This window comes from Eptatretus burgeri, chromosome 6 (assembly GCF_056783735.1).
Source record: "Eptatretus burgeri isolate ZD-2024b chromosome 6, Ebu_testis_v1, whole genome shotgun sequence".
In the NCBI taxonomy this organism is placed as follows: Eukaryota; Metazoa; Chordata; class Myxini; order Myxiniformes; family Myxinidae; genus Eptatretus; species Eptatretus burgeri.
In genome coordinates, this window is record NC_140966.1 from 79580398 (window position 1) to 79605141 (window position 24744).

General features: G+C 41.1%; 1 protein-coding gene across 1 annotated transcript in view; it reads right to left on the reverse strand.

Moving 5' to 3' along the window:
- SZT2 (SZT2 subunit of KICSTOR complex) overlaps window positions 1–24744 on the reverse strand; it is a 215035-nt gene that overhangs the window by 168585 nt on the left and 21706 nt on the right. Inside the window, 5 exon segments of the mRNA XM_085885818.1 lie at window positions 9977–10106; window positions 19278–19512; window positions 19648–19854; window positions 21714–21921; window positions 23322–23428. Coding sequence (XP_085741944.1) covers window positions 9977–10106; window positions 19278–19512; window positions 19648–19854; window positions 21714–21921; window positions 23322–23428 — 887 coding nt within the window.

The following is a 24744-nucleotide window of genomic DNA, read 5'->3' on the forward strand; positions in this document are numbered from 1 at the left end:
GTACAGGAAAAATGTTGGATGACCTCACACAAATTGCAACAAAAGCAAACTCAACAGATTTTGATTCCTGGATATGTCCTCAGTGACAGAAAAAAAAGTCCTAAGGGATCCTCTGGGGGGAAAGTCGTGAAATCATGGAAATCCAATATGGCCGCCACCCGGCTTCGGGGAAAATGAGAAAATTGTAAAGATTGATATTTTAATATGTAAATAGATGTTTTTCTGCATTCTTATTGTTTCTAGTTATGCTCAGTATATTGATATACAATAATAATTATAAAAAAGTGAAATGTATTGACGGTAAAATAAAAAATTATAGCTTTTTTGTACAAAAATGTCAATTTTTTGTCCGGAAAAAAAAACATTTACCTGACACTGATTTTGGCTCCTGGACCAAAAAAAAAAAACGTTGAAGACACAAGATGAAATCAAGTCTATGGCAATACAATATAATTATGTAAATAATTGAAACATGACAAAATTCACAATTCCACTCGGGGCAATCACATCTGCCTGACGAAGGTTTTGAAAAAAAAAGAAAATTCGCATTAACCTCGGAAACTACATCCATTATAAACTTACTATACATGTTGAGAAAAATCAAGCGTATTAAAGTTAGAACTCCACAAATGTCGTCATCATCCTCATCATTGTCACACGGAGTGTTTGTGCAGCCAGAGCCCCTGCAGTTTACACAAGTTGGAATGGAGTGCACTCAATGTTGTGCTTCTTGCATGTGCATCTCATGGTGCTACATTCAGCATGGCAGTTGCACCTAATGACACATAACATCTTTTCAGGAGCTGGAGCTATTGATGTCTGAAGTGGCACAAAACCCTCGTCACACTTCTGTCAACCCCAGTCTGTCGGAAGAAGTTCATCTGCACATCCCTTCCATTCTTGGACTTGCAGATACACGTGCAGGCTGTGATACTTTGCTGCTTCTGATGTTAGTGGTAATGTCTGTGGTTGCACGTGAGAGGAGCTCCAAGCCACCTTGTCCCAGTACCGCTGATACCGGAGAGTGTCCAGGGTGTCAGTTGACTTTCTGTTGTAGATTATCACCAATGTTTTTTCTCCTGCATCTGCCACATCACATACGGAAGCTGGATATGTATCAAAAACCTTGGCCTGCTCACGGAATGTGTTGTTTGCTTTGACCTTTTTGAGGGAAGCTCCCTTTCCAATCCCATGAAGACGAGATGTCATGTCGCACCCAATAACTGCATGTAGAAACAGTATGTGCTTGCATATGTTTGTACCAATCATTTTCTTTGTAGCCTTGATGTTCCAGATGCGAGGCTTCTTCGTGTTCTTCTTTGGCTTGGGACAAAATAAGAGGTCATGGGATTCTAAGCTTGCATGGTAGCATAGGAGGACGAGGAGGTCTGCGTCATCACCAACTAACACAGTGTTGATGACAGTAGCAGACTGCAAGGCCTTCAGTACAATCAGGAGATCAGCATCCCTGAGGCATGGTGTGTCTCACAGTCTTCTTCTGAAGCTCTTCACTCAACGTAAAAATGAATCGCTGTTTATTCTGCCTATTGGCAAGAAACTGTTCCTTCTTCATTGTGAGATGCATGTCAGCTGTAAATTTCACAGTAGTGCCAGCATTCCCTTTAGACCGTCTCTGGTGTGTCATGTCCTTTGTGTTGGTACTCTCATAACCATCAAACACGACTATGGCATCTCCGTACTTCTTCGTTACATAATCAGTGTACTGGTGGCATATGTCTCTGTATGTAGATCCATGAGACCATTGGAATGCGTTGAACAAGTGGCCCGCCATCCAAAACATAGTTGCCCATCATTGGGGATATCGGCTGGGACATCGGATCCAAGAAGATCCCAGATGGCATCAGCAAAGACTGGCTTGTGCTTCTCGGAGCTGAAGAGAGGAATCAAAGAGGGATGGTGGATAGCTGCACAGTTAATATTTGAAGGCAGACTCCAGTTCTTCTGCTGTCTGTGCAACAGTGATCAGTCTCTGGAAGAGGAGTTGTGGGTCAACCTGGACTTGCTCTCCATCAATCTTGACAGATGACTTCATGCCGAGGGTGACAACTTGGTCTTTCCTCTTAAATGTGTACTCGGCAGGTGTTTCCCCATCCATAGTTTTCAATATTTTGGCTCCTACAGCATGTGCTGTATCGACGTTGACGGTGGGGTGTGCGTGAACTCCAGTGGCAATGTTCCTCAGACATGGATCACTACTGATCGGATTCCGTTCCTGGAAATACTGAAGAGCTGATAGTGTGTCCTTCTAGTCACGAGATTGTCTTGCCTTGGTCCTGTCCTTCTTCTGCTCTCCAGTGTTGTCGTTCACACCTGTGAGCTCCTGCATTGCCTGGTTTATTTCTGCACAGGCAGGCATTGATAGTAGCCATACCAGTCTTTGTTGCTCTGTCATTCCTCGCCCTCGTCTGAGCCCCTGCTGGTCTTCAAACTTCTCATCAGAACTTGTTCGATGATCAGGTCAGATGAAAGACCTGCCCACAGGCGATCACTTCGTCAAACCACATGGAACCCCTCATCAAAACGTTGATGGACATTGGGATGTTGAGTTTTGAGGTTGGACATCTGCTGCAGATACACCCTCGCAGATTTGGCATACAGGTTGCGGCCCGAGGCTGCCAGGTAAGGCATAGGACAATCCCTTTCAGATCACTTCCCATAGGCTCCGAGTTGATGATCATGAGGGCCTTCCACCAGAGGGGCTGATCAAAGGTGATTACTGGAGTGACACCGTGGCGTCGTGCAGGTTCACTGACAAACATCAGGGTCGAGTATATGCATGTGCTGTCACTAATGTCCCTGTATCTGGAAATATATAGTATGTATGCCTGGGGATACATATGTTCTGATATGAACAAACTTTCTCAAGTCAAAATATTTTTTAGGGAAAAAATATTGACCTTTTTGGACAAAAAAGCTATAATTTTTTATTTTACCCACAATACATTTCACTTTTTTATAATTATTATTGTATATCAATATACTGACCATAATTGAAACAATTAGAGTGCAGAAAAACATATATTTACATATTAAAATATCAATCTTTACAATTTTCTCATTTTCTCCGAAGCCGGGTGGCGACCATATTGGATTTCCAGGATTTCAGGACTCCCCCCCCCCCCCCCCGGAGGATCCCTTAGGACTTTTTTTTCTGTCACTGAGGACATATCCAGGATTCAAAATCTGTTGAGTTTGCTTTTGTTGCAATTTGTGGGAGGTTGACCAAATATTTCTGCTAAAATGCCTGAACTACTGGTGGACATGGATGACCCACAAAATATGTAACAGAAGAAAGTAAATACCAATGGACTTTTTTTTAATGCCATGAACAAACTTTGATGCATCACGGGTGATGAAGGTCCAGGTCAAGTTTATATACATGTATGTATGTATGTATGTATGTATGTATGTATGTATGTATATATATATATATATATATATATATATATATATATATATATATATATATATACATATATATATATACACATACAGTAGACTAGGCGTAAGTCGGCAGCGTGTAACTCGTCACTTCGCCTAAGTCGGCAGCGTCAAAAGTCCCGAATTTATCTCATGTTAAGTCCCTATGAATAAAGGGTCGTCCCTCTGTAAGTCGTCATTTCGTCTAAGTCGTCAGATGTTGTCCGTTCCCACGTAATGGAAACTCAAGTAAATTACCACTCCTAACTCGTCACACGGAACTGCTGCCTCCTGAGAATCCCGATTTCATGGAATAGTGATGCTCGCTCATTGGTTTACACCACCAGTGATAGGCTATTTATAACTGCGTACACACGTTGATCACACTGCAGGCAGGACAATGGCGACTAAGCGTAAGCTTACAACTAAAACCTACCAAGAAAATACGACATTATCCAGTTTTGCGAGGCAAACCCACTGAAGAAGAAAACAGCCATAGCTGAGAAGTTGGACATCAAACGGCAGACATTGAACGATATCTTGAAGAATAAGGGCACGATGTTTGGACAAGTGGAGAAGATCGCGAGGCCGGTGGTAAGTGTGAAATGCGTGAAACGTGTGTCCTTTGAAGATGTCGATGACGCGCTCATCATCTGGTTTCGGCAAATGTCAGCTCAGCCAAATATTTGGTTGGACGGTGAAATGTTGCTGCTGAAGGCACGTAAATTCGCTGCGGACCTTGGGCATGATGATGCCGAGACCTTGCCGATGCACTGGATAGACAGATTCGAAGTGAGGTGGGAATCGGCAAGGTCAAGAAGTGCAGCGAATCATGCAGCGTGGATTCGGCAGTGGTGCACGACTGGAAGGATGGCAAATTGAAAGACATCTTGGAAAGGTATCAGCCTCGGGACGTGTACAATCCGGACGAGACTGGGCTTTTCTGGCAGATGCTGCCAGAAAAGTCTCTGGGGTTCGTTGGTCAATCCCATCATGGTGATAAGCAGGCGAAGATCCGTGTGACGTTGCTGGTTGGAGTGAACATGGATGGCACCGAACATGGTCAATCCCATCATGGTGATAAGCAGGCGAAGATCCGTGTGACGTTGCTGGTTGGAGCGAACATGGATGGCACCGAACATGGTCAATCCCATCATGGTGATAAGCACGCGAAGTTGTTGTCTTACAGTTGTTCATTATCTTTACTTTTGATAAACTGATTCATGAATTCCATCGTTGCTTGATCACTTTCCAACTCACCAATGAACCCCCACCTATGCCCCGAGGATTGTGTTTTCCTTTTGGTACAATAGCCGGCTATCACACATACGTGTCCAGGCCACGCACGACTTCATCCTTCACCCCACAGTCATCATGAATGTTCGCATACGCGCAAGTCGTCACATTTCTAAGTCGTCACTTTTCTCTCGGTCCCGATGGTGACGACTTACACCTAGTCTACTGTATATATATATATATATATATATATATATATATATATATATATATATATATATATATATATATATATATATATATTGTTACGTTTGAGGGGGGGGGGTATGCATTCAAAGGGTAATTAGGATGTTTAATTAGGTATGCCATGCTGTTCGAGTTTACCAGGATCTTGATGTAATAAGTAGCAATTCAGTGGTGATAAGTTGTCTAGTAAATGTTCATTTCTTCAAGGGGGGAAAATGATAGTTGTCACGTAATTAGATAGGGACACGGGATAGGGTAAGTGTGTCTGCGTAAACCCCTTTTGGTATTCTCTGGAGACTGGCCGTGACATCACAGGACAGTGCAGCGGATAGCTCCGCCCCGTGATCACAATTGGCAGAAGGCGACGACGGTGGGCCAATAAACGGCTCGATTGGAAGTGACGAGGACAGGAGGATAAAAAGGTTCTGTTCGGGGGTCGAAAAGGAAGAGGAAGAAGATTACAACCAAAAAGATCGTGTTTTTTTTGGTGGGGAGGCTGTTGCGCGGGGAGCATCCTTGTTGTTGTGCTGATTCGATCGTGTTCTTGATCGTGTCTTGGAGCCTTGCTGAGCCTCGTGCCTCACCTTGGTTGGCTCTGGGGTTCTGCTGACTCGGAGTACGGGGCCGAACGGCGGGCGGACCTGCCTCCCTCTCCTGCTCGCAACTTGGCGCCAGAACTGGATCCCTGGCAGCTGTGAGCGGACTTGGGCCAAGACCAGGAGGTCGACAGCACCACGGTTTCTCCTGCCCCCCTGACGAGAGCAAGGCCAGCTCGTCCGACGCCGATCCAGGGACAGTTGCGTCCACACCATGGTCCAGCCTGACCACCAGAAATAGCTACGTTGTGTGTGTGTGTGTGTGTGTGTGTGTGTGTGTGTGTGTGTGTGTGTGTGTGTGTGTGTGTGTGTGTGTGTGTGTGCTTGGCGCCTTAGAGGGATTGAGAACTGTATATTCATTGGAATTGTCTGTGTTTTTCCCCACGCCCGATCCCACACCATCCCGTCGAATCGCCCCGGATCCCTCTTCTTGCCGAGTCTTGTTATTTCTGGTAATAATAAAAACAAATAAACATCATCAACTCGGTGAAAAGTGACTCGTACCACCTTCCTCGTCCCATTTGCGGTAGAGCGATTAGAACCGCCATGTTTGGGTTATAAACAAATAAACCGCCTCCATCGTTTCGGCTCATTCTACGTTGGCGGGACTGTTCAAGTCCCGTGGACGTCACAATATATATATATATATATATATATATATATATATATATATATATATATATAGTATAAAAAATTATTAAAAAAATAATACATATATATTTATTTGTACTTTTTTATATTTATATTAATATATATATATATATATATATATATATATATATATATATATATATATATATATATATATATATATATATATATATATATATACACACACACACAGGGGGCTGCAAAAGTAGGTATACAGTAAGGATGATACCAGTATTACCAGTATTATAATAGTGGTGCTGGGATTCATTTAATACTAGGATTCATTTAATTCATTAAAATCATTATTACCATTTTTAATATTTTTATTTTCGTAATTTTTTCTATAATACATTTTTTATATTTATATTTCATATATAATACATAATATTCTATAATATATAATGCTTTTGTTTTTTCTTTGTTTTGTGCGCATGTTTTGCTTTTCATTACTATATTCCTACTTTTGCAGCCCCTGTATGTATATGTATAATTTTTGAAAGAAGAAGGCGCTTCCAACCAAAAGTAAAAAAGCAGAAAGACTGCTAATTTGAGCAAAAAAGCAAGAGCAGACCCGGTCTCAAGCAACGTTTCACCAGCTTTACAGCCGGCTTCCTCAGGCAGGTCTGTTGTGCCTGACGAAGGACTCTTTAATGAGAAAGCAGAGAGAGACGGACAAACAAGGGACGAGGGCAATGATGAGAGGTAAGGGAGAATGCAAAGGGTGGACAATATGGATACATCAGCAAAATTTTGTTTAATGTTTATAAAACACATACACACACACACACACACACACACACACACACACACACACACACACACACACACACACACACACACACACACACACACACGATACTCGGGGTACAGATACAGCTTTGTGCGGGTCTTAACATGGGCTATGTGTGCGAGGCTTCAGAGCCCGTTTTGAGGCCACAAATTGAGGCCAAAGTGACAAATACAGTGCAGCAATTTTTGGCAAATAGGATGACCAATTGGTCTGAAATTGAAAAGGCTGGATTTTTTTAGTGCAACATAGATAACCTTTTAAAGTCTATGAAATAACTTAAATTAATAGAATAACTTGAACTATTCCATTCACTGGTGACGAACATATTTGCTTGCTTTCCCCGTCACAGGGGATGGGTACTTTTGCTAGGTATACATTATAAAATGATACCCAATAAACAACAAAGTTAGAAAGCCAAACATTTCAACTTCACCAATGTCCACTGTTACTTTACCATATATGTATGTATATGTATATATATATATATATATATATATATATATATATATATATATATATATATATATATGTAGTCGTCGACTTACGACCTATGTGACTTACGACTGTTCGACTTTACGACCACGTTTTTTGTTTTTTTTTTGTATGTAAAAAAAAAAAATTTTTTTTTTTGTATGTAAAATATACGTTGTTCGAATTACGACCGATTGGTCAGAACCAATTGCGGTCGAAAGTCGACGACATCCTGTATGTATATATATATATATATATATATATATATATATATATATATATATATATATATATATATATATATATATATATATATATATATGTTGTTGCAGTTGTTGGTACCGCATGCATCCAACAGATAGTGGACCCAAGACAGTTATTCTATTATTATACGTGTAGATAGTCCGTTTCCTTTTGTCTCACGAGACAACAAGGGAGTGCGTTGCGATGATCTCATAACTAGGTTTGCTAACATCATTTTTTCTTCATTTCGTCCCTACTCTTCTTTTTGTCTGATTATTCCTGAGGTAAATCTGAGCCACGTGTGCCTTCGCTGTGAGATGGGCTCTCGTGGAGGCCAGAGCGTGCGGTGCCACTGCAAGGAAACGATAACGCGCGGGCATTAACGGCGCAGAGCCCTCGTTCCAAAGCGAGCCCTAAACCCAACGTGTGCCACGAGTCATACAGTGCTCCTGGCAGTGTGGGATTATCGACTCGAGCTTCCGATGATCTGGGGAAGATTGCCGGTTGCATTAAAAAGGTATACGAATGAATACCTCTTAAGAGGCTGCACAAATGGTGTTTTTCACAACACAGGAAACACAGCGAGCACGATGCCCACGCTGCACAACACGTGTACTGAGGCCGATTAAGCCGACTCCATGCCATGTTGGGCGGGATACAAGTGTGCGAAGTAAGAAGCAGCACGTTCCTTTTCAACCAAATATTTGACACATATCGGTGTTCACCCTGCGCACATGCGAGCAGAGTTGTGCGAACTCGAGCGCTGGCCACGTGCGTAATGGCCGAACCGCGCGCTCTGCATGGAATGTGCTCAAAGGCAGACACGTACGCCGCTCGTGAAACATGCATAGATTTATCCATAACGATGTACCTTCGGCTCTCGCTGGTAGCAGCGGATTCCCCACGGATGGTGAACGTCTTCACGTCTATACGGCCAGCGAAGCTGCGATCGAGCCGAGGAGTGTTGTACAGTGCAGGCCGCGTTGGCGCGCGCAGAGCGGGCACGTTGATCGGCACTGGTCAGACATATTGGTGGCGTATACTTACCCGGTGGACATCTTTGAAGTGCTGAATGCCATCAACCTCAAACTCCAAGGGAAAAACATCAACATAATCATGCACCATGACATAATTCGAGCCTTCATCCCAGAAACGTATTGGTGGCGCGTCTTGCAACCAAAGAACGAAGGTACCGAGATCGCAGCCTCAACTCCTCTCCATTCTTGTTCCAATACTTTCTCTTTGTCAGGTTGTGTGTGTGTGTGTGCGCGTGCGTGTGTGTGTGTGTCTGCATGTGTGTGTGTGTCCTGGCACCTGCCTGCTTAAGTAAGACTGCAGAAGATCGTTATTGTTATTATTTTCGCATTACGTCTGCTCTGTGTCCACTTTTGTAAGTTGCCTTTTTATTTGCTGCACCACACCTCTCTCCCCTATCTCTGCACAACACACCCCAAAAGATCCTGATCGAGCCACATACCATTCCTCGCCCATTGTTAATAAATTATTATTCGAAATGTTCCCTGCTTGTTTTTGTCTTTTTTCCATTGATCCAGCATGGTCCGAATCCTAGTTTAGAAAGGACTTTATTCCCAATGATCCATTACTTTTAGCCGGTACGTACTTGGCAGTGTCGCTCGGCTGCATCTGATCCGATAAAGTGATCCGGTCCGGACAAGGAGTATCGAGGGAGTGTTCTCCGGTAATTAAACCACGTGATTAATTCGGTAACCCAATGAACCCATGGACAGGAGGAACCTAGGTCACGTGGTTGAGTTATTGGCGTCCACAGTCGGTTAAGCGACCCGCCGCGTCACGGAATTATCCGTGTGTGACGGCCTATAATTCCGGGGAGTCTGGTGGGAGCCGAGATAGCTCCCCCCCCCTTGTGGTCTCCTCACCCGACCCCTGGCCCACAACAATATATATATATATATATATATATATATATATATATATATATATATATATATATATATATATATATATATATATATATATACATATACACATAGCGTGCCCCACAGAAAACCAGGAAATTTGAGATTTTGACATTTACTTTGTAGTATTTTACCATATCAAAAACTAACATATAAATAAAGTGCATCTTTGTTTTACACTACATCTAAGTTTGCTTTTGTTTTGTTTTAAATAAACTGTACCAAATTTCCTGGTTTTCTGTGGGGCACCCTGTATATATACATATATGATGTCTCTCTGCAATGAAAGGAAAACTTTGTGGAGCAAAAGTATTTAAGTATGGCTGCCTCTCTTGCTGACTTGTGTCCTCAGTGGGGTTACACACAGGCGTGGTAGATGTAGGTGGAACGTAGAACAGGGGGACTCCATTCCGTGTACTCTCTGGCAGTGTGTAGAACACAGGATTTGAGTTGAACGACTGCAGATGGACAAGTAACTGGTCCGTTTGAGAAACCCTGTAGGTGAGATAAACATGTAGATTACTACATACCTTGCAAATAAAGTGATAATTCTGCAAAAACTTAAAGGTGAACAAAACTGGCATTCCCTTTTGGATGCAACATACCGTGAGAACTTTAAACAACAGATCACTGATGGTTCCCAGTATAGCAGCATAGCCAACTCATAATACTAGCCAATTAGTAGCATTTAAAATTCTGCCTCATGATGAAAATATATATATATTTGGAAAATTAAACATTTAAATCATTAGCTCTTTACCTGGGGGGCGCGCCCCCAGAGGGGGTCGTGAGTAATTTCCAGAGGGGGTGCGAGCCCGGAGGAAAAAAGTAGGAATTTCTCTAATTATCTTAACAAGTGTTTGCATAATATCGTGATGAACATAAAAAACAAAAGTATCGCCTTTAATAAAAAAAAATTCTATTCGCTACTAGGCCTACCATTTTCTGTATTAAAATTAATTTTGAAATTAAAAATTTATTTAAATTTAATGTTAAAATTTATATTTAATTTTAATTTTAATATCAAAAAAATTTTTTTTCATAGATTTGCAGTACCAATTTCAAACTAAATAATTCACAATGAGTGCAAAAAAGTGGAAGTATCTTGATGAATATATTCGACTTGGATTTGTGTCCCTCCAAAAGGGTGACACAGAGGTACCCCAGTGCGTAATATGTTACAAGACTGAGAAATTATGGCATGCGACCCACACGCTTGGAACGCCGCTTGAGGACAATGTATCCTGCTCTAGCTGCCAAACCCAAGGCATTTTTGAAACAAAAAGGCAGTCCTTGAAGCAAGCTAAGATGGACAACAGTGGAGCATTTTGGCAACAGACTTCAAAGGTTGTTGAGGCTTCCTATGAGATCACCATGTTGATTACAAAGAGCAAAAAGAGCCATAACATCGGAGAGACTCTCATAAAACCAAGTGTACTGCGTGCAACAGAGCTCGTTCTTGGGAAGGATAGTGCAAACAAGCTTTCCCAAATCTCTCTATCAAACGAAACTGGCAAGGGAAGGATCAATGAAACGTCTCAAGACATCAAAGATCAAGTTCTCGACCAAGTAAGAGATTCTCCTGCATTTGCCATCCAGTTGGACGAAACAACTGATGTTGCACAGTGTTCTCAGTTACTGATGTATGCTCATTTCATGTCAGGCAATAGTGTAAAAGAGGAAATGCTCTTCTGCCATCCCATGGAAAGTTACACAACAACAACAGCTATTTTTCAAGTAGTATAAAACTTCTTCCAGGAAAATCAACTTTTGTGAGACTCGCTGGTAGGGGTGTGTACTGATGGATCTCCAGCCATGCTTGGTTTGCAATCTGGTTTCATAACAAGAGTGAAAGAAAAAAGTCCATCTGCTATCGGTACGCACTGTATGCTTCATCGTGAAGCCTCAGCATCCAGAACTCTACCTGCTGAAATGAGGGATGTCATGAACCTGGCTATCAAGGTAGTCAACTTCATCAAAGGTGGAGCCTTAAACAGTCATCTCTTCAAACAGCTGTGTGTGGATATGGATTATGAACATCAAGCATTGCTTTTCCACACAAACATATGATGGCTTTCGAAAGGAAACATGCTTGAACAGCTTTATGAACTATGAGAAGAAGTAGCAACATTTCTTGATTCACAGCAGAAAGCATATCTCCATGACAAGTTCCAGTATGAAGGATTTTTGCTATCTCGAGCTTACCTGGTAGACATCTTTGAAGTGCTGAATGCCATCAACCTCAAACTCCAAGGGGAACACATCAACATAATCATGCACCATGACATCATTCGGGCCTTCATAGCCAAACTCGACCTCTGGAAATGTCGAATTCAGGATGAAAACACAGCCAGTTTTGCTAACTTGCATTCTCCTCTCATTCACAGTTACCTTGATTCTGAGTTAAAGAAACAAATAATTACTCATCTGACTGAATTGAAAGCAGAATTCATCAGATACTTTCCGAATATAGATGAGAAGCGTGAAGCCGAGAAATTCATTAGGAACTCATTTCAATGTGAAGTTGCTGATATTTCAGACGAAGTGCAAGAGGAGTTTCTTGAGTTAAAGTTTAATTTCTCAGCTGAAGAAGACTTCAACAAGCAGTCATAGACTGGTACTTACGAAATCGTCAACTTGACCTCTGACCTTGTCTAATAAAAGCTGTCTCTCGAGAAGGTAGCGAGGCAAACCAGAAGTTTCTACGAAGATTGTGTACCAAACCATCAAAAATCGTAACGTCGACCGAAGCCAAAATCTCCATTTCTCCACGCAATTATTTAATATTATTTTATCAATGTCACAAAACCGTAATATTCAGCCATCCACCAACAATCTTTACATAATCCGACGGCTTAGCAAGTCAGGCATCCGACAATAACCTTTATTGAGATAAAAAAAAATGACTTTTAAACACTATCTTTATCGAAAACACCATCAGCGCGCACACGTAAAACCTTTACGTGACTCAACGACGCGTCTGCTCGAGCGCACTGCACCACGTGACGACATGTGACGCGTCGAGTGAAATATTTTTTATACAATCTTAAAACGTCTTCAAAACATCCGACTTTTACCAGAATTTCGACAACCGAGTTTTAAGCGTCCGAAGCGATCGCAAAAACCGAAGACAAAATTAAAATCGAAGTTAAAACGAACTCGTAACGTCGAGCGAAGCAAAAATACTCCATTTCTCCACATGAATTTACGGAATTATGTTTGACCTCACTATGACCTTGACCTTTGACCGATTTTTACCAAAATCTAATCAGCGCTAGCAATCACCCTCCTGAATCACGTGGTGTAATTTGACATTGGTAGCTTCTTCGGTTCTCGAGTTATCGTGCCGACAAACAAACACACAAACAAACAAACAAACACACAAACAGAGGACGGAAGTCATCAATATACTGACGAAATCTAAAGATTTCGTAAGTAAAAAATTGGATCTAGAGACGTTCTGGGTCACGCACCTTCCTGTTTACCCTTTGATCTCACATCAAGCTCTTCGGATTCTGACAACGTTTGGATCAATATATATTTGTGAAGCTGCATTTTCCATGCTCGTTGCTGTCAAGACCAAGTACAGAAACAAGCTGAACGTTGAAGAGGACTTGCGTTGTGCTCTCTCTGGCATTGGACCACGCATTCAAGATCTGGTAGCTAAGAAGCAATGTCAGGTATCTCATTAAATATGCTGTGTATAATGGTGTTGCTTCTACAGAATTCTTTGTTCAATAAAAAGACTAAAAACACATTTTTTCAGTTTTTCCTTTTAATTCATGAGGGATTTTTAATCATTTGATTGAAAATGTGAGGGGGGGGGCATGGAGGCATGGAGGGAGGGGGGGCTAACTTGAGGGGGCATGGTGGTAAAAAAGTTAAGAACCACTGATTTAAATGATTGAAGAAAAAATTAATAATTGAAAACTTTTTAAAATTGAAAATGAAAATTAAAAATTGAAAACAAATATTGAAAATTGGAAAAATTTATTAATTGATAATGGCAAAAATGAGAAAAACAAATTAAATAATCGAAAAAAATAAATAATTGGAAATTGGAAAGGATTAATTGAAAACTTAAATGATGGAAAAATTCTTCTTCAAATAGTCTGCCTGCCAAGGGCCAAAAAACAAAAACGTTTTTTAACGGCATTTTTGTTAATGGCCGCATCAATGTTTAAAATGTGCCCGTCAATAAAATGTATGACAATCATCACCTGGGGGGGGGGGGGTGTGGTGATGCCACACTGGATTTTTGTATGTAAAGGTCATTTGGAGGCTTATTTTAGAAGTAACACCATATTAGTGCAGATTTAATGCATAAATAGCCTTAAAACTGTCCTATATCAAAGAGAGAGTGAGTGAGTGAGTGAGTGAGTGAGTGAGTGAGTGAGTGAGTGAGTGAGAGAGACGTCTATGAAAGGTATTTTGTTTATTTTAAACGAATCAAGAAATTAATTTGGTTCAAAGGTCGAGTGTCAAAAGTCACAGTCCAATGGTCAAAAGTCAAATATAAGATATTTCATGATAAACTCATGAGTACTTGAATTTTTGTTTTTCAAACGACTCAATTTCACTCATTTTTCTCCCGCAATGAAGCTGAGTCTTTGGGCCTCTCACTCAATCACCGCAGGTTGGTCGGTGGTCTTTCTGTCTTCTACCGACTCCTCTCCAGCCTTGCCCCCCCTGCTCTCTCTGCGATTTGTCCCAACCACATTTCCACAGGGCGCTCAAGGTCCGCCAACAACCCCCTTCTGGTAAAACTACCAAAATCACGAATCACTGCTCATCTTCACTCTTTCATTCCTCTTTTTTCCCGCCTTTGGAATAAACTTCCTCACTCTATTCTTTCCCATTCTTCCCTTCAGGCTTTCAAAACAGCTGTTCACCACCACCTCTTATCTTCCCCCATCCAAATCCTCGATCTTTTCTACCCCCGATAATCCACCCAAGCCCACTTCCTTCAATTCTCCTGCTTTCCTTCCTGAAAGTCCCTTTAATGTCCATCTTCCCCTCGCCATGTTCCCCGTCCCATCCCCATCCCTCTCCCTTCCACAGTTCACCTGTGTCTGTTCCCCAATGTTTTGTCCCTTCCACTCCCGCCCCTCTTGTCTCATGCCTCCTTGCTGTGAGTTGTGTGTTAGCTCTCATACGAGCCTCGACCAAGGTATACAAAAAAAAAAAAAAAAAAAAAAAAAAAAAAAAAAATTTCACTCATTTTACTTAGTATCAAGAATAAAATATTATATATACAAAAGAATTTTGGATCGTTTTTAGAAAATATTCATTTCAACTTTTCAAAACTATAATTTTGCACAGTATTTTCAAAACAGCACTTGTGTATTTTCACAGTACCAGTGAATACTCAATAATATCAAGATATTCCACAGTTTACCATCGAATAAACTGTCAATCTACAGCGGCCGCTAAGGTCATTGGATTTGCACACCCATCTGCATCACACGCACACTCATTACATGCAAATCTGGCTTGCACGATCACACCTGCATCTCACTGTGCTGCATTTGGTTTTACATCCACAGGATGTTAGCTCGATGCATGCCTTTGGGACGGCTAACAGTCTCGTCCAAACAACTTCAAGACCTTTCTGTTCTTCGTTCCATCCATCAGTCTCAGTTGCAGATCCAACTTCCATTTCCGCTCTGTCTGCCAGCAGCCATATCTTTTCTTGGTAGTTCGATCTTGCCAAGTGAAGCTCTTGGTCATCTCATTCGTGGAAGCCATTCCAACTCTTTCCTGACCTTGCTGAATAGAGTGCACCTCAATTCATCCACACTTGGACTTTCCAGGTCTTCACCACCATACAGCTTACACACAAATTTTTCTGGACCTGAGATGTCATCGTGTAAATGTCTTTGAAATGACAAATTCCAACTTATCTCCAGGATACATCAATAGTTTTTCTTTTGAATTTTAGATCGTCCCCCAATAAAACAGCTTTGGAGACGAGAGGACGAACAAAATTTGCCTTGTGACACAGACACTTATGAATGTCATCATGGAAAGATACTTGGGGGGGGGGGGGATATTTCTGAACTTTTCTTTTCTTCAATAATCTTGATGCATCATGCCCATATGCTATTTATGTTGTATACATGGCCACAGGCTAACCCAGCTTCAAGGCTTGCGCAGAACTCTGCCAAGGCTTCATCGTTACTGAATACTTTGGATTCGGACTGCTTTTCGGACATCCTTTCAAATTTGATAAGGCACTTTAGATGATACTTTCCTTCTGCAGCTATGAGATCATTGATGCCAGAGAGTCTCAGTCTCATAACATGATCTGACTTTGCAGATGTCAATATTGTTTCTGATTTCTCTAATGTCTCAACATTATGCACCTTTTGCCCTTCATCTGATTGACAAAATATGCATTTTTCCCAGTCAACAGGTGTGGAAGACAGTCGACGCAAAGTAATTGGCTGGATGTCATCTTCCTCTGTGTTTGTAAAAGACTTGTCAAGTTTTTTTCTTGAGTCTCATGAGATGTGAAAAACTGTAGCATGTTTTATGCCATTGTATTATGTCGCTGTTCCACTCAGAAATCAGGCGCAACATCCAGTTTGTCTAAAAGCAAGAAGTTTTAAGATCTCTTCGTTTTCTCCTTTCCAGTGCACACCTTCAAACTCTCTGTTTACCCTCCTGAGAAAGAAGCCATAGTGTTTCTTTCTTAGAAACTTGACAAAGGATACAAAGTCCATGTGATGTTGACAAATGGTCAGACTTTCTTTTTCAAACTGCAACTGGATTGACCTCCATTTTTTTTCAAAACAATGCTTCAAACATTACCTGAAATAGAACGAATAAGAATTGCTGTTAATATACGATTTATTTATTGATTTTCTTCGACACTTTTAGAAATTATGATTACATTCAGAACTTTCAGTTCTTCGATTTTAGTCTCCAGAAAAACTATCAACCAAAATTAAGCAAATTTTTCAACTTTTAATTTACAACTTGTGCTGATTTGATTTGTAATTGTATCGTTTAAGTATCTGACCATATTTTATCTAATCTGCGCACTTATTTAATTAATAATACTAAAGGATTGACAATATTTATGATAACGAAATGATCGGGCATTCATCCTCCCGTTGTCTTTGAGAAATTATGACTAATCCTATTTCTGAAAGTGTTTTCGACTAAAAACATATCTGAAAATAATATTTCATGAGGTTAAAACAATTCAGATCTCATACAAGCTTATTGGGGTGCAGAAAGTGAATGACTTGCAAATTATATGTAGAAATGTACCCAATGATCTTCCACTCCAAAATTACTTGAAATGCAAAAATCCAACGTGGATTTTTGCAAAAATCCAAAATGCAAAAATAAAGCACCCCCTCCAGGTGATGATTGTCACACCCCAAAGAACATTTAAAGCATGGATGTCAGCCATTAACAAAAAATGCCATCAAAACTTTATTTAGGCCTCTTTTTGGCCCTTGGCAGGCACACTAAAAAAAAAAAAATCAGGGCACCATGGGCACCAAGACCAAGCACTTAATGCCTCCCTCTAAGAACCATAATAATAAGCCTTTTGGCTGGGACAGTATTTCAAATTCATGAGGAAACTTGATGACCTCTGTTGTGCTTTTACCCTCAAGGTGAAACTATTTTACATGATGATGAGGGCTGAAATTTCAGCTGGAATTTTACAAACCTCAATTGTCACTCTCGAAAAGTCGAATTGTTTTGTATTTTGGTCCTTTACTTGGATATATGCACTGTCCAACTCTTACCCCATTTCTTGTGTGCAACCACAATTTTGTGCCACATGGGACAAAGTTGGTCTGTGTACGTCATGTCCAATTAAAAATAAATAAAAGACAAATTCCATTTCACTGTGACGGGTTTGTGCTTTGGGCCAATGAGCAACGGCACAAAGGTGGAGCTCACCTGTGTGAGGAGGTAATGGTACAAGGTATTTGCAATCCTACCAACATATGTAGGATATCTTTTATTGACACAAAGTTGTGCACCACCCTCATAAAAGTATGCACAATATGGTAATCCCCCACATTACGGAAATTTGCTATGATAGAAACGAAGAAGTAGTGACTAAAGTTCATATAACGGAAAGCAAAATTCACGACAATGGAAATTTGAGTCTAAAACCAGTTCTTTTTCTCTCTCCACAAGTTTTTACATACACCACATGACCTGAGGGAAAAAGTATATATTGCACTTCACATCAACTTGCTGATTATAGGTGCCCTCGGGTCATATTTTACAACGAGTTAGTCCTGTATGTAAACTTTTGGAGGTGTGATACACATACATGCAATATTCGTATTACTGTATGGATTTTCGACATGTGATAGTCAAATATTCTATCGGAACTCATGCTTAAACAGGTTATGTCACCATCTGGGTTGAAAATGGAGAATTTTTGAAATATTAACGATTCTCTTTATCATGAATAATTCAATAGATACAATAGATACAAGTAAATAATCTTAAAGTTCCGCTTTTTCACACTTTTAAGCATTATCATCAGACACATGGGTGTCCTCGCGATAAAATGATGCATGGATGGTTTATGTAGAGCACCCCCACCACCCCTACTCACCATCCTCCCCCCATCTCACATCCAATTCTGGTCGCTTCCAGAGGGATCTTCTGCAGTTGGGATTTCACTTCCTAACCCTAACCCCAACAGCTAACCCCAACCCGAACACCTCTAAAGTGCTAAAAAAAAAAGTTATCGTGGCACAGAAGTGACGTGATGGAAAACATGGAGCGCATACGGAATGTTTGGATTATTATTCGATCTCCATTATAGTTCACTTACACTGTATTACAGTAATAGTTAAGAGTTTAGAGTAATGTATAGACTATTGTAATAAAGTTTGTTGCCTTATTAAGTGTATTTGTTACATCTTAGAGTTAACATTTTGTTATGTAGAAACCTCTTATTTCCACTTGTATAATGGGAGTATATGGGAAAATTGGTTTTGATTAAAAGCGAGGGATTACCACACAACACATTGTAAATGTCCATCTCTCAGGGTCCTCCAAAGTTTGAAAAAGACATGTGCTGGTGCAGAAGTAAGTGTACGCATTCATGATCTCGTATCGTTTGCATTAATTTTTGATGGAGGTAAAATGTTGTCTTTTTTAACACAGTACTATGTTCAGAAATTAAAGTTTGACTTAATTGACCACACCAAAAATCAGGCAACATGTACCCAATATTAATTATCCAAACAAGGGAGGGGAAGGGGGGGGCATCACCTAAAACGATAAGCAAATCCATCCATCCATTGGGACCATACTCTGTGCAAAGCGTTGGTGCTGTGTAAACAGTCTCCTGGGCTATTGGGCACAATACAGGATGGGTCACGACTCCGACACAGGGTACCAGCAAGCTGGTACTCATTTTTGCCGACCTCAGAAGGCTGAGTCCACCCCACCTGGTATTAATTCAACAGCCAAGCGGGATTTGAACTCGGGACCCTAGGATCCTAAGCCCACCACTCTAGCCATTAAGCCAACACCTGGCATGACAGCAAATTTTTCTATAACTGCTTAAAGTGTCGCGTATTCTGGAGAAGACAGGAATGACAATGGTGATAATAATACCAACATTAAGTTCCATAACTGAAGAGCCACAATGTAAAATAACACGAAGCAAAATACCCGAGCAGGGTCTGCCAAAATGTGCGCACGACAGTGCGACGGTGAAATGTAGCAAGTGTGCGTCTTGCTGCACATGTAATGGCATGTAGACGTTCGTATTCGCCTTCCATCGCGAGTTCAACGCGAGTGCTTGCCCTTCGACCACCCGTCTCGGCATTCGGCTGCACCACCGTGTACACGAGACGGATGTCGTGGCGCCATGGCAAAAACAGCTGCACCTCCAGATGGCTAGTACCTATCAGGATCAATGGAGAAAAAAAAAACAAGTGTTGGTTAAAAAGAGGTAGACAACACCTTTGAGAACAATATTACTTGGCTATAAACCTTACAACGAGAGTTGAAAAACTTGAGCGAGTGAAGAATCGTGCACCTTTTCCAATGTTAATGTCTCTGATCAAGTAGCCCTCCCTCAGGCGTACTGAAACGACACTTCCCAGGCTGGCCCCCAGCTCCCGCTCTGAGTGTTTCTTATGACGAGTGCTCAAAGCAGAACAGGAGACTCCACGCCCTGTCAGACTCCATGCAAGTCCCCTTCCATCCAATTCAAGGCCCTCAGGAAATGGCTGCTGGTGAAAGGCTGCATGGACAAGGTACAAGTATTACAGGTTGGTAAAGATCATTACCCTGTGTGTGCGAAGCAAAAAAGTGGGGGTAGACAAATGGCTCACTTCGTTTGTCTGTCTGTCTGTCCGTCCACTGAGATTAGTTGATGATTGATGAACTACTTCATTTAAATTGAATATTGTATTTTCAACACTGGAGAACACGAATCGAAACACGAGTCGGAACTCGAACCTGCAATTTAGCAGTACTGTGGCTCCGAATTTGGCAAGATACACACAGGGTAATTATCTTTACGCACAGATGAGTGAAGTAATTTTTTTCTCTCTGTTTGCCTGTCTGGCAGTCAAACGAAATAGAAATACCACACCAGCGTCCGAAGGACGCGGTGCAATTTGGCTTTTTTAATATGAAATTGGCAAAGCCAAGAAACGAACGAAACCCATAAGAATTGCCCTTCAGAACCCTTTACACCCATTAGCACCCACGAGAATTACGTTTTACAACTCTTTAGAATTACCCTCTTGAATTACCCTTCAGAACCTTCTCGAACTACCGCTTTGAAATTCTCTCCAGAACTCTTTGTAATTACTAGTGGGCACGTTGGTCCATTGGACTAAATTTTCATCGGTCTTCAAGGCCTTGTCGCATACCTGCCCGCTGTCCTGCTTGAGCATTCGCTCGCCTTTCACCAAGCCTGGATGTGCTTGGGCCAGGGCGGAGATTATACATTCGTTATGATTCTTGCCAAATGATACCACTATCATTATTGTTGTTAATATTATTTGTATTAATTAATATGTGGTTTGTCACGATGTTATCATTAATTTTGTTATTTATTTTGTAAATAGAATGCCATGCCGGGGAAGGACCTATTAAGCTGCGCGGAAGGACCACGTTAACGTGACGTGCATTTAAACCATGGGAATTCTTCCGAGTTCTTTGTGGTTAATCAGCGTAATCAACTCACGAGATCATGACGATCATTTCGGTGCAACACATTCCAAATCAGAATGCTCCAGTAAAACTCCACAAAAAAAAATAATCACACACACACACAGTAGAGTCTTAAAGGGTCTACAGGGTCCGTTGGGTATTTTGGGTTCTTGCGGAGGGTCCTCAGGGACATTGGGTCATCCGGATCTTTTGGGTCTTTTAAAAGCTCTTCAAAGGTCGAAGTATTATTATTATTATATTACTGTAGACTTAAAGGGTCAAGAGGGTCCATTTTTTGTAAAAACACCGTGTGTTAAAAGGTTCTTAATTTTGGACGGACAGACGGATGGAAATCATCAAATATTGAAGCCGAATCACCACTTAATAATCACTCCAAATCAGCAACTTACTGTTTTTAGGGACATCATAAAAGGACACAAACAACAAGCATGAAGAAATAATTTCACGTCTTAAGTCAGGTGATGTGAAATATGGTGCATCAGCAGAGGTACACTTCCAAAAAAAAAGGCTTGTTTTTTGTTTTTTATAGAACCTTTAAAATTTTTATTATTTTTCAATTGAATTATACACTTGAACACTGAAGAACACAAATTGCCTTCTTAGCACTTTAAAAAACAAGCTCGAATGAGCTAAGATCCTCGTGCTCTTAATGATGACGTCATAAAAACGAATATGACGTCATTGTGATGTATCAGGTTTGCGATAAATTATCCGTGCTATTCTATGAACTCTCTAACTTATAATTTGGTTAAGATAAAGTTCAATGGAACCAAAAAAAAATAACATTTTCATAATTTGGATGTATGTGTGAATTACCACGAGCTTAAGTATAAATGCAAAATATTTAGAAATTGGACTAAATATTCAACAACAAAGCTCACTCCTCAATACCAACCACCTCAAGATGGAGCAACACACCTCTGTGAGGTCTTGCATCTGAATCTGGCACCTGGAATGTGTAGGAAAGGAATGCCCAGTGATAGGCATTCATCCCACCCAAAGGATCAATGGACACATCAGGACAAGACTTCATGTAGGTACCACCGGTTGCACTTGCTACAAAGCACATGAGGTCCACGTTGGACACGTGACCAAAGTTTTGATCATACGAGTATGGATTCCCCACCTGAGTCCGATGATGAAAAACAAACAAAAACAAAAAAAACATTTTGACATCCTCCAGACTCAAGCACTTTACATCTCACTCTTGTCTATACTGTTATGGAACCGGGGTCAGGGTCACCACGAGGGGGACTTCTCAGACTCATCCCGACCTCCAGCCATGTAGGCTACTGTACCATGGATAACGTGGCGGCCCGTTGGGTTGTCAAACAACTATGGATGCCGATTGATAGCGCCAAACCTGTCAGGATCCTCGCTCTAAAACGCGTTACCTTTTCCGGTGGTTTGGCGATGTCTGTTGAGATACGTACCTTCAGTGCGTACCAGTCTATCATTACGTATGGCCGATCGGAAACGCAAGTACGCACTGGCTAATTGCAAAGCCAATCAATGGAGCAGAACTTCTGTCTATCTAGACTTGTTTTTACAATCATGAGCATGTTTTTTTTTTTTTTACAGGGTTAATGAAGATGATGTTTGCCGACTTCCAAACAAATGGAAGATGACCTCGGACAAATTAAAGAGTTAATCGAGCAGAATGATTGTGAAGTACAACATGTTTTCTTTTGATCAAATCCGTCAGCAAAGCGATGGATAAAATTCCTAGTTTACCTGTAAAAACAGAACAACTTCATGAATCACCAATGTAAAATTGCATTGCATTGTAGATACTGTTGTGGTCACAATGCAGCAATGTTACTTTCTGACCAAAGTTCATTTGTCCACCTTTTATTTCATTAGTTCGCAGTGCAACAGTTGAAATAGTCAAAATATTGATTTTTGTTCTTATTACTGTTCAAGTGCAAGAAAATCAGTTTGGTAATATTAATCAATTTGTTAAGTAGTATTAGTAATTGGCTGGCAGGATGGCCGAGAGGTAGCCACACTCCAACCTCAGCAGTCTAGCCTGGATTCAAAACCCGACTCGGCTCCAAACTGTTATCCAGGTATTTCATAGGCAGGGTGGTTCGTCGATACATGTGCCGTCCCTCGAATGGACGTTAAACTTTGAGTCCCGTCTGTAAAGACCCCACGTTGTTGTTTGCAAAGAGTAGGTGAACTATTGCTGGCACCATTTAGAAATTCAAAATTCCTGCCATAACTACTACCGGGAAGGCAATGGGAAACCACCCAGTATAACCCTCGCTCCTTGAGAGGGAGAGGGAGAGGGAGAGAGAGAGATTAGTAATTGGTTGAGAAAGTTAAGTAATAAAGCGCCTGCATTGCACACTGTACCAAGTTTTATATCCTTCATCATAAGCATGATAGAAGCTCATGTCAAACCCTGTGCTAAATGTAAGTTTGTCTCATTTTCTGTTCATCATGTACTGTTATGTACAAGTTCCTCTGCGAAGCATCAGTGGAAGTATCCAATTAACATAACATCTAAATTGCATCGATTACCTGAACGAATGAGCAAGCAATCGAGTTGATGCGGATCTGAGTGAGCAGGGTGTCACAGTAATTGACATCAGCCATGCTAGTAACACCATCAGTTATCATGATAATCCCTGCATGCAGAGACAGAAACACACACAAGGAATGAGCAAACCAGCAATCAGAAGATTTATGGCTGAAATAAGAATAACACTTTCGAATATAATATATTTCTGGGATTTGGAGTTGGTGAGAAAACCTTTCACCCCGTTGGGACCTCAAGACAGGAGGGGGATCCCAAGGTATCGTCACTCTCCCATTGGTGGCACATTGGTGAACTCGTTATACAAAGTCTACATTCCCTTTAAAAACTTTCACCTTTTATTGCCTTCTAGCCTCCACCTGTGTGAAATTGCAGTGATTCTGATTATTTCAGAATAAAATCAGCTGTTGCTGTTGGTTTCCTCTGCTGGGTATTGCATTTCACAGCAAAGATTCAGCCATGAGAACCAAGGAGCTTTCAAAAGCCCTCCAGGATAAAGTTGTGGAAAGACACAGATCAGGGGATGGGTATAAAAATATTTCAAAGACCTTGAATATCCCTTGGAGCACAGTCAAGACAATCATTAAGAAGTGGAAGGAAAATGGTACCACCAAGACCCTACCGAGATCAGTCCATCCCTCCAAATTGGATGACCAAGCATGGAGGAGACTGATCAGAGAGGCCACCAAGGGGCCAATGGCAACTTTGAAAGAGCTACATGCTTTTATGGCAAAAACTGGTCACTGTGTACATGTGACAACAATATCCCAAGCACTACATAAGTCGGGCCTGTACGGTAGGGTGGCAAGAAGGAAGCCATTACTCTAAAAAGCCCACCTTGAGTCCCATTTGAGGTATGCAAAAAACCACTCTGGATATTCTGAAGCCATGTGGCAAAATGTTTTGTGGTCTGATGAAACTAAGATGTAACTTTTTGGCCCACATGCAAAACGTTACGTTTGACACAAACCCAACACAGCACATCACCCAAGGAACACCATCCCTACTGTGAAGCATGGTGGTGGCAGCATCATGTTATGGGGATGTTTTTCATCAGTAGGGACTGGGGCACTTGTCAGGAAAGAAAGGAAAATGGACGGGGCAAAATACCAAACAATCCGAGAAGAAAACCTGCTGCCCTGTGCACGAAAGCAGAAAATGGGACGGAAGTTCATGTTTCAGCACGACAATGACCTGAAGCACACAGCTTAAGCTTCACTGGGGTGGCTTAAGAACAAAAAGCTCAATGTCCTCGAGTGGCTCAGAGTCTCGACCTAAATCCAATCGAAAATCTGTGGCACGACTTAAAGATTACTGTCCATAAACGATCCCCACGCAACATGACTGAGCTTGAACAGTTTCGTTCTGAAGAATGGGCAAATATTGCCCAATCAAGGTGTGCTAAAT